Consider the following 11599-nt stretch of genomic DNA (forward strand, 5'->3'; position numbering starts at 1 on the left):
CAAAAAAACTAATCTGACAAAGAATGTGGTTTGAAAAAATGCTTTATGCTTAATTTTAAAGTTGTAGGATGAATAGAATTAACTGTAATCATGCTTTGGCAGTGTAATAAAGGCATCACATTATAATAATTGTACAAGTATCATTGTGAGTTTTTAAACATTCTTAGGTACTAAATATTCATCATGTGTTGATTAAAAAAAACTTTCATCAAAACCTGTTATAAAATATAACTGATGTTTTTTGGCTAGGATTGGAAGGGGATAGGTCCCAACTGAGAATGAGATAAATGCAGCACATATTGAGAGCACAAACTCAACATTGCTTTCATATGTTTCATAAAAGTGGAATTTACAAATAATGAATTTTTATGTCTGATAACAATAACAAGCTAATTGACACAGCTCCAGATATTTTTTTTCTTACAAAAATCATGTTTCAGAATAATTATTAATAACATAATATTAACTGAGTAACTTCTAGGGGAGAAACGTATCTCATTAAATCACGCTATACAATTACCATTCTTAAGAGGAGATCACATACTGCTCTTCTGGTTTAAAACTTTCAAAATGTTCCGTGAAAATTACTAGAAACTTTTAAAAGTGTGAATCTATGACTCCATGTCTACAGAGAACAATGTAATTTGCATCAGAAAATGGCTTTATTGAGAGTTCAAAGCCACAAAATTTTAGTTCATCTCTTTTAAACTTCATTTCAAAAAAGAACTCTTTTAAGTTTCTTTGAGCTTGCCATTTTGACTAGATATACTCAATTTCTTTTCTTTTGTGAACATTTTTGAGATTTTGCATGAAAATTGGCTGAGGTAGAAAAATTATAATAAGACTAAAGAAAACTAATGTGAGTAAATTTCAATTTTTTAAATTAATATTAAATTTACTGTTTATGTGTATGAAATACTACCAGACACAATGGATAAAATATCACTGGAAATTTAAAGGAAATTAGGTAGAGCACTTTTCAGATTAGAACCCCTTTCTAAAACCTAACTAAAGCATTGTTCCTATTTCAGAGTTATTTCATATAATGACTGTGATAATTTTGACAACAATGTGATAATTGTAACTGCTAACTGATTATAGAAGTAAACCTGAACTTATGGAAAAATATTGTACATTAGTAAAATTTACCTTTTTTTTTTTTCCCATTATGTTTATAGTATCATTGTGATAGTATAAACTTTATTGTTAGAACTATTAAGAAATAACTATTTTACACTATTGTCTTAATTCTTATTATACTTTGATAGACATAGTATGATAAATTACTATGTAATGAACACAAAATTATTTTATAAAAGAAAATTTATATAAATTATTTATTAATGTCTGAAAATTATATATGGGAAAGCTGCTTGAAAAATTCTTGCCAAGAGTGGTTCATACTCAAGTGTCATTTAAAAATATATTATTAACAGGCTGTATATTTTTGTTTTTTCCACAATTTTCATGAGTTTAAAAATTTAATTTTTCACATTAATTATTTAAATATACTTTCCTAGAATGCAATATAGATAACTTTGATCACGTTTTCCATTACATTTATAAGTATTTTATTTGTTTTCTTGATAAGTGCAATAGCATTTATTTAACATTCTACAAAATTCTTAACTTTTAATGTTTTTCATCTTTTCATATCGGTATAAGAAAATTAAGTATTTGAATTTGTTTAGTGAGTGATATGCTTTAATAACAGGTAGAAATAGTCTGGAAATATGAATGAACCAAAAGTTTTAATGGGTGATTCACTATATTCATACAGTATTTTTATGACTTAAGCCATTTTTATGAAAGCTAAGAAGTGAAAAGATATATTTTAGATCACTAGAAAATGTTCTCTCCATTTATTGAAACTTCACATGTCAATATGTCTTAACCTCAGGGTAATATTCATCGCATACTAGCTAAACAAGCTGAAAATGAAAGCAAGTTGGAAGAGCGACGCATGTCATGTCCTGATAGTTCCAATTCTCTAGAACACTCCTTTCTGAAACATGAAGTGTTACATGGAATTAGTCACTCATCTGAGAGAAGAAGATCCTTAGAGGATTTAAGAGACCATCAGTTAGAAGTGAGAGCTTTCAATGAGTATGATAAGAGACAAAAGACTGACAAAGATTGGTGAGATTTTTGTTTCACTAAGCTCTTATGCAGTTAGCATTTTTAGAATAATTAAATATTTCTCTAGAAGTACTTGGAATCATCATTTTTTATATGTTTAAATGTATGAATCTGTACATTTTGTTTTAAGTTATTGAAGTGAAATGTGACATTAATGCGATTTTGGTAGGAATTTAGAATTAGTTAAGATTGTGAGATCATGAGGACTGTTGTATTTTCATCAGGATATCTAAGAAATGTAAAGCCATTATTGAGAGAGAGAGTGTTTTATTTTCTCTACTTCACATGAATCTAAATCATTATGGTTGTGATATGAATATTTTATTTCCTTTTATTTGTGGTATCCAAGAAGACAGGAGATTAGCATTCAATCATTGATCTATTTCGACTCAACCAATTTTTAGAGCCTCCTCAGTCAACTATGGAATCTCTTCTCACCCAACAATAGCACTTTTTCTACCAGGACTCTGGATGACGAAGTTCACTTTTACTGGCACTTATCTCCACATTCACATTCCAGAACCTTCTCAGAGATTTCTCACATTTGTGCACAAGGATCAGTTGCTCTAATTCCTAGCTCTGACTTTTGGTCTTGCTTCAACACTTTGTCTTCTATAAAGTTGTTCAAACTTTTTCTTGTCACCTGCATTCCTTGGGCCTGTGTACACATCAGTATATGTACAACTGACTCCTTCTGGCTCTATCCCATCATTTAGCAGCACAACATTTTCAGATTATCCTTTCAGAAGCCATAAAACTGGGCTACCTTATAAGAATGGAGAAATCTGTTTTGTTACTGATGCAGTATCTTATCTATTTGGATTTGTTTGTTAATATACATTTAAGTGCAACTGAACTAACCCCTCTCAGTCTTAAAGCAATGCAAAGAGCCATTAGGCTTTTACTTCAGTCACCTTCTCAAACTGTGTGGCTAGTTCTCTCTCTTTTGGGAATGTTTGCAAACCTAAAACCTCTTATTCATTTAGGACAAGCTCCTATAAGGTCCCTTCAGTGGTCACTGCACAATCAATGAATCATGCATTCCAATCATTTGGATCATCTTGTCTGTTGGTGTACTCCACCACTTCATCCTGAGATTAGTGTGAGCACAGACGCATCTTTTCAGGGATGGGGAGCATATCTTCAATGTCAGTAACTTCAGAGCACTTGAATGAAAGACAAATCAACCTTCCATATCAGTATTCTCAAGCCTTTTGCAATACATCAGGTAAGGTTCATCTCTTTTGAAGGGAAAAATTGTTAATATGCATTTCAACAATTTCATGGTTCTCAGATTTCTCATCAAGGAGGCACACATTCTTGAGACCATTGTTTCAGTCTTTTATAATATCATGTTCTGTGAGTGATGAATTTAATTGAAGATCACTTGTCTTGACCCAAGTGGATTCTTCTAATAGAATAGATGCTATATAACAAGGTTTTTCAGTGGATTTGCTCACATTTCAGGTCACCAATGACTGATGCCTTTTGTGACTCATTGGAATTCTCAACTGCAGTTGTTTTGGTCTCAAATACCTCATTTTTAAGTGTTGGACGTAGATGCATTCAGTCAGGATTCAACACGTTTACATCTTGTATGCCTTCTCCCCAATTTGGCTTTTGTCCTGGGTTCTGATTGTGGTTCATTCTCCTCCCTGTTGAGTTTTCTTGGTTTCACATATTGGTCAGCTCTACTGTAGTTCCCTCTTCTTTAGTGTCTGCAGTAAGTGTCCATCTATACTTCTGACATTTGAAAGTCTGTTGTAACAACCTCAATCAGAAATTCTCCACCCAGATGTTAGAAAACCTCAGTCTTCATGCCTGGAAGTTATACTGTCCTTTGTCTGTTGTGAGGATTTAAATTCTAAGTTTTCTCTGTACTTAAGTAAATCTCTCCATAGGCATACCTGATTGTTTATTAACTGAAATGAAATATTTAATGTCAGTAGAGAGTATTTTAAGTCCTCTTTATCCAAAAGTATCTTATCCCATTTTCTGTCTTAGGTATATGAGGAGTTTGCTTTATCTACGGTGGCTTTTTGTATGGCATCCTTATCTACTGTTTTTAAGTTTTATTTTAAATACCAGAAGATTTTGAATACCCAGTTCTAACATGACTACTCAAATCCTTTTGTATTCTTCAGCCCAAATGACCTTTTCAGTTACCAAATTAGGATTTTACAATTGTTTTAGATGTGTTGGTTTATCCTCCTCTTGAGCCCTTTGCTGCATGTTCTTCATTTCATCTCTCTTAAACATAATTTTTGTTGTTGTTAGCTTGTGAACATTGTCAGAGTTATTAGGTCTTTTCTTCCAAAGACTATAGCAGCCAAGGAAGGGGAAAGATCCCTCTCACCAGGTCATTTGCCAGCCATTTCTCACCCTTATGATCACTCTGGTCCCAATAGTTCATTATGTTCTGTCAGAACCATTCAGTATTAAGTAGCTTATACTAACTCATTTCAAGCCATTAGAAACTGATTGCTCATTTACTGGGATCCATCTACTTTCAGCAACTTATGGATTATCATTGCATGAGAGGAATATCTTGGGTATTTCATTTTTCTCAATATGTGAAAGCTCTGTTTTATTAGCTACCTGGTTCATTTGTCCTCTGGAAGATATGCAGGCTGGTATGTGGATTACTTCTAATACTTTCCTATCTCATTACTTGTGTGATCTGGCAGTATCTTCTTCTGAGGGTTTTTGACTACTTCCTGTAGCTATTTTGACAACATCTGTTAGACTTTAACCAGAGATGAGTATTTTCCTCATTAAATACTTTTATTTCCAGGGTCTCTTTATTTTTCAGTGTATCCCACTCTGAACAAATGCTCCCCAAGCAGGTATGCTTTCTCTCCTCAGTTCCACATCAGCAACCACTTTTGCTATAATTAATAAAGTTGACAACAGGCTCTGCCAAAATGGGGTGTTTCATAAGATCGTCTAGGTGCCTACCAGATGGTATTATCCTATTATGGACTGCCATTCGTGGAAAGTTGCGAGTAAAGCTAAAGGGGATGCTGTCTGCCCTGCTGATCTTCAGGTTGAATAAATGATTGGTTTACTTTAAAAAATGTAGGAAACTTTGTTCACCTGTTGCACAGTTTCCCAAGCACTATTTCTAGTTTCCAATTGCTGGGGTGGCTGATAGAGGCTTTTTCTTCTGAATGTTCAAGTGTGTTCCTTTATTCTTGGAGAAAAGGGCAAAGTTTGGGATCCTCCTACTGGGGTCCATGGATGTTTTCCCAGTTGTCATGGCCTTTCTCTAGGATTAGTGTTGGTTCAGTATATTGGTCATGGAAGGTTGTCCACTATTTCTTCATAATGCCAAATGCAAAGTGGTCTCATCCTCAGGCTTTGGTTAAACCCAGGTTCCACATCCTCTCCATAATTTTAGGAGCAAGCAGAATACTCTTTTGCAATCCGATGGAGGAGTAAAGATGGATGTTTATAATTTCAGACTAAATGAGTTCTATTCCATTGATTGAGTATGACATATATGTCATATGATTCCATCATTCAAAGCCTGGGATATTGCCTTTTGTACTTCTTAAGGTGAAGAAAGTTTATCCACTTAGGCATTGCTCATTTTCTCATTATGATTCTGGTGGTGTGCAACACATCACTTTATGGCTACAGGATGGGATCCATTCAAAGTGTGTATATGTATAACAGTGCAGTCCAGTAGCTATAGCCACCAACATGAAATCTTAGTACCATGACTCCTTAATTCCAAACCTAAGTTGTAGAACCTTGGGTATCTGTTTAGGGTTTGCCTATACTGATGATTACTCATATTCTCTTCCATTTTTGATACAAGAATTATGTTCCAGATGAAGAGCATACCTGTACTTCTGTACCTTTTTTAAAGCCAAACACTTCTGTTCTGTGCTCACAAATTTTGAATAAATCATACCTATACTGGCCTGTCCACCTTCTCAGTGTGGGATTCTAGCTACATTGTCAATGGATAAGTGTTTTATCGAGGTTAGCATTTTCCTAAACTGAAAATATATTTCCAATAATACTTGCCACTGCCTCTCCACTAACAAGCAATTTATGTCTTGGAAAGTTATTACATTATCAGGATAAGGCATTTACACACAGTACCTATATAGAGGGTTCAATGAAGTTGGTGGAGAAATTTGTAATTTAGAACTTGCCTAAGGCAATCTTAATGGGAGATATATAAAAACTGGTGAAATTAGGGAAAGTGTTAACTTAGGTAACTCTGAGGTTATGAACATTGATCTGGCATTATAAATCATTAGTATAAAACAAACAATTATTCTATTATTACGACCATGGTATTTCTAAGATCATAAATATGGATTTATCCTTGTAAATGCCTTGAGAAGTTAAGACAGTACTTACTCTATAGGAATAATGCATGCTCACATTAATAATTTAAATTTACTTTTCATTAGAAAAAGTATGGATTTCTAGGTAAATCCTAACTTACAGAAAATATGAGTTCACAGACATAGTGGTGTAATTTTTATAGAATTAAAAGAAAATAGTGTTAATACTTTCCCAACTGGCTCGGTATAACATACACGAGTTTGTCTATATATTTGCAGAGTATTTACATTATAACTTTTGATACAGCATGTGTATGTCCACAACTTTTGGTAAATGTTTAGGAAAGATTGCAAGTATTTTGTTAACAAAAAATGATTTTAATGAAATATTTTTTGCTGAATATTGTTTGAAAATAGTCTTTCATTATTATTCTGAGTGCAAAGTGATTTCATATTATGATTAAAAAAGCACTCTTCAACCAACCCAAAAAATCTCAAATATTATTTACATAATCTCTTAAAATCTCCTTAATACATTTCAAACATTTGTTTTCAGTGAGACTATGTTATTTTTCTATACTGTTAACTATGTGGGGTTTGTCACTTAACTAACCTCGTAAATATCATAAGAAAAATTAGGAAATATATTTAAACTATGTTTTTTTTAATTTTTACAAGACTACATGTTATAACATGAAGATACAAATGTTATATATTTTTTGTTATATTTACCTTCCAGTCATGCCTAGCTAACGTTACATAACTTGCATTAATACAGTGCATGTGCATTCATGTAATGTATCCAGTAATATAAAACTGACATTTATTCTTTCCTGTCTTAGCTGTGTTGTAGTGGACTAGTACTTAGTAATTGAAATGTGACTGTATATTACAATTTATTGTATACACTAGCTAAGGTACCCAAGATAGAAGTTATGTAAATTCATAATTAATGAAAGGTTATTTTAGGATGTGAAAAGTTGTTTCATATTTATATAGTTTTTATAAAACCCAAAATACTCATAAAAACAACAAAACACAAAATGCAAATCCATGAATTGGTATTTATCTCCTCATGGACCTGACAAACCTTCATACCCAATTTAGTAAAAATCCATCAACAATGGCAAAGTATTTACATGGACATACGACAGACAGTACTATAATATTTATATAGATAGTGCAAGTGCATCAAATAATGTGTCATATTGATGACATCATATCTGTACCTGAGAATGAAGAAAATAAAGTTCTCTGTGATGGGAAACAGGATGAAACACGAAATCATGACTCTTATTGCAACTCTACATGTACACAAGATAAAACTCGAATGAACTTTGGGGTTGCACTTTGTGTAATAAACAATTTTCCAGCATCATATAAGCAAGAGTTCCATTATAGAACAATGTATATAGATAATTACTATTTAGAAATAAATTATTAAACCTTTTTTTTAAATATAGAACTGTAACTGAAGAAGTAAATCAAACAATTATCTCTTCTAGCTATGATATCTGAACTTGATTGTGGCTGCACGTAGGTTGCTGAACCTTTTAAAATTTCACACATGGAAAACATCAAAGAAAATTTGTCTTAGGTTTTGTACATACAATTGAATAACCAAAAAATCATAAATAACTACACCAATATTGTAAGATTCCACTATAATTTATTAAGCTTGGGTAACCAAGATGTATTTAAATTTAAGAAAATATAAAACTTTTACCAGACTAAAGACATAACCTTCTCATTGAAATGTTGGATCAAAAGGACTTTACAATGGTCAAAAAACCACTGAGGGCATTCTGAGCGGTTGATTGATTATTCACGTGTTATATATTGAAGTAAGTGTATATAAGAGACCATTTCCAAAAATGGAAAGAGGTGAATGGGGCCACTGTGTTTGATTCAGTATGTAAGCCATATTTTGGCAAAATAAAAATGCGAGGCTCTTGTTTGATATTGTAGCTTGATAATGTTAATAATTTGAGTTCCTAATTTGTACAAAACTATGTTTTGTATTTTGACATCAGACATCTAATTTTAAACACTGCTGCATTCAACATACCACGTAACTTTCTATATTTAGATGTGTTCTTTTAATATTTACTTTAATATTATATACAAGTTAATTTCTTAATTTCAAAGTCTCAATTATAATCTAGAATTTGGTTCCAAACTTATTCATATAAATTCATGAAATAGTAGTTCATCAAAATTTTGAGTGCAAGTCAACAATTGCAATGGCATGGCCTTTGACCCATTATGAAAGGGTTAATTGAGAACAAACAGTTTTAAGGGATGTCAACATGGTAATTGTGTCATCTCTAGTAAGGTACTTGTAGATCAACATATGAAATCTTTGTGACTCAAGGTAACACAAGAGAAAGTGGAATTACATTAATTGTGACATCAGCTGTAGGGGCAGAAAGTAAATTAAGGGTTTATAAGTATAGTATAAACAATTAAGTATCTATTAATGAAAGAAATGGGAACTTTGAAACTTCTAATATGTTTTTAGAATCATTGAAAAGCAACCACTAGGTCATCCAAAGTTATTCTTGGTTTCTTTTTCTCTCTTTTTTTTGTGCATTGTTGTGTTCGTTTTGCTTCTGATTTAAAAAAAAAATCCAACCAAAAAAATAAATAAATAAAATGTTTGTGAAATGAAGTATTATTTGGTAACTAATGCAGTTTATGTAATAAATCATGAAAGTGAAGATATGTTAGTATTCTCTCCTTGTCAGTTATGGTCTAAATCCTAAATTTTCTTTTACAGGTCAACACCAAACTCTTTCTGCTTGCCTAAACTAAACTATCAAACCCTGTTTCTAAGTGAATCTGATCCTGACCTCAGTGTGGAAGTAAATTCTCTAGCTTTGAAATACCTAGAAAAGGAACAGTTGTCTCAACTTGCAAAAGAAATTGAGCACAGCAAGATTCACAAGCAGAAAAAAACGAATAATTATACTTTACTTAGAAAAGTTCTTAAGACTAAAGTTCAAGAACCAGGACCAACTGACATAACACTTTATGGTATGCCAATGAATAACTTGTCATTTGCAACAAAAGCTTATCTTGAAAGAAATGGACTAGCACAGAAGTTACCATCTTGCTCAGATACCATAAGCAAAGAAGCATGTGATCATAATTATGGTGAAAACAAAGCTATAACTTCATCCAGTGAAGAAACATTGTGGGTTTTGAAAAATATGGAGAAAAGGTCTCCACAGCAAACACAGCATGGTAAAATGTTGTTTACAAACAAAGAGAAAAACAGAGAGTTTACAAGGGTTCTTGATATAACAGCTTTAAGGCAACAGCCTAAGCTGCTGTAAATCTTGTGTGTGTATAGAAATAAATATTTCTTAGTTTGTCAGAAGCATGAAGAAATGTCAATTTCAGTAGAATTTTTTTTGTGTGTGTCAAATATCTTTCCCTCTACATCTTTCATTACAAAGTATGCTGCTTGAATTATAATAACTATTTTAAGTTTCAAACAGTTCTGTTGGAACTGGATTTAATACTCCAGCTTATTTGATTTTGTTAACTTTAAAAGATACAAGTTTATTTAGTATTTATAGGTACTTTTATTAAAACAAATGCTATAATGATGAACATAATTAACTAAACCAACTTCAAGAAGCCATTTAAATTTGAAAGGTTGTAACTTCTCTTTCTCTAGACTTATCTTTATTTCAGTGTTTTAAATTCAACAACTTTGAAAGACTTGCAAGTAAAGATATCAGTTTTAATGTTCTTCAATTTTTTTTCTTTCTGGCTATATGAATATTTTTGTTTTTTTATCATTCAAGATGTATTCATGTTATTAAAGTTAAAAATCTATAAACAAGTAAAGTGGGAATAATTTTTCAGAACTAACCTAAATAGTAGCTGTAATATTTTTATATTTGTTTTTGTATTTTTCCAGTACTTTTTTTATAATGCATTTAAATCTTAAACATCATTAATGTATAAATGAGAAAATAAAAAGACTGAGATCTTCTGAATGTTAACTTTGTAAATTACCAATGCAGTCAATAAATGTAAGATGTTTCAGGAGAGCATGAATTAGTACCTTTCACAGTTATTTCGGAGTTTAAATCTATACATTTTGTGAGGAAAGCTAGAAATATTTCTACATGTATATAGGCAAAAAATGTAAAGACCAGGAATGTTTTAGTTCTTTAGTTTTTTCTTTTCCTTGTATGAATTGCATATGTGAAGATATTGTAAAAAGAGTTTAAAAATTAAGGCAATATACAAAAGCTTGACCTAGATAAAACATACCTAAGTTACTATTAAATGTTCATGTGGAAATGTTTTTTGCATAATTAATGTAATGCTATTCAAACCAAATTATCACAGTAAAATACTAAGTATTAAAACAACTGCTTGTAAAGACCATATGCAAACTGAGTGAGGTGTAACATTCTTATTCAAATGAATCTTAAAACTAAGTTTTTATACATCTTTGTACATACTTGTATAATGACTTCACTTACTGACATGTCACGTTTTGCTTCTTATGTGAAATTACAATTGTTTTGTCATGCATTTTATATTCACTTTAAGTAATAAACCCATTGAATTTTGTCTGTTTTTTATTTGAGTTGGGTAGTTTTGAGTTAAACTTTGCATGTGACAAGCTCAGGTAATCTCTGTAGTATCAGTACTCGAGGATCATCACAGCAAACAACAAAGTGCCAGAAGACAAAATTCACCATGCTAAAAAATAAACTAGTTAAGTCTGTGGGCAAGGTTTTGCCAGTGTGGTGTTTTCAGATAAACTGTTTCCTGAAAGAGTGAATCAGGTTGGCCCACTACATGACAGGAGGCTTCACAAGGTAAATTGTGAAGTGTAATGATAATAAGAACAATCTTTTAATTTCTTTGAAGTAGTAAATATAAAGTAAAATTTTTTTCTAACTACTGAACATATCAATAATATCAAACTATTCATTTTTAGCTTAACCTAAGCTTTAAAACAAAACTAAATACACAGATAATGCTACCCTGAAATTTCTCAGAATTTTAAGTATACTCAGCTGGGGATATCTAAAACAATAATAATGCTCAGTTTTTGGCGAAGCTATCTGCACTGCTCATAGTGTAAGTTTTTAAATTAGAAAAACGCATTGTGTGCCCTTGCATTG

At 31.7% G+C, this 11599-nt stretch overlaps 1 protein-coding gene across 8 annotated transcripts in view; it reads left to right on the forward strand.

Annotated features, from left to right (window-relative positions):
* Window positions 1–10509, forward strand: part of LOC143244896 (SCL-interrupting locus protein homolog) — a 69119-nt gene extending 58610 nt beyond the window's left edge. For 7 of the 8 annotated variants that reach the window (XM_076490381.1, XM_076490384.1, XM_076490378.1 and 4 more), the window contains 2 exons: window positions 1901–2139; window positions 9223–10509. In XM_076490381.1, the coding sequence (XP_076346496.1) occupies window positions 1901–2139; window positions 9223–9781 (798 nt within the window). In that variant the 3' untranslated portion in view covers window positions 9782–10509. Of the gene's footprint in view, window positions 1–1900; window positions 2140–9222 lie in introns of those variants that run through there. The other variant, XM_076490385.1, reaches the window with a different exon arrangement.
* The last annotated feature ends 1090 nt before the right edge of the window (window positions 10510–11599 follow it).

Source organism: Tachypleus tridentatus, chromosome 2, assembly GCF_004210375.1.
Source record: "Tachypleus tridentatus isolate NWPU-2018 chromosome 2, ASM421037v1, whole genome shotgun sequence".
Classification (NCBI taxonomy): Eukaryota; Metazoa; Arthropoda; class Merostomata; order Xiphosura; family Limulidae; genus Tachypleus; species Tachypleus tridentatus.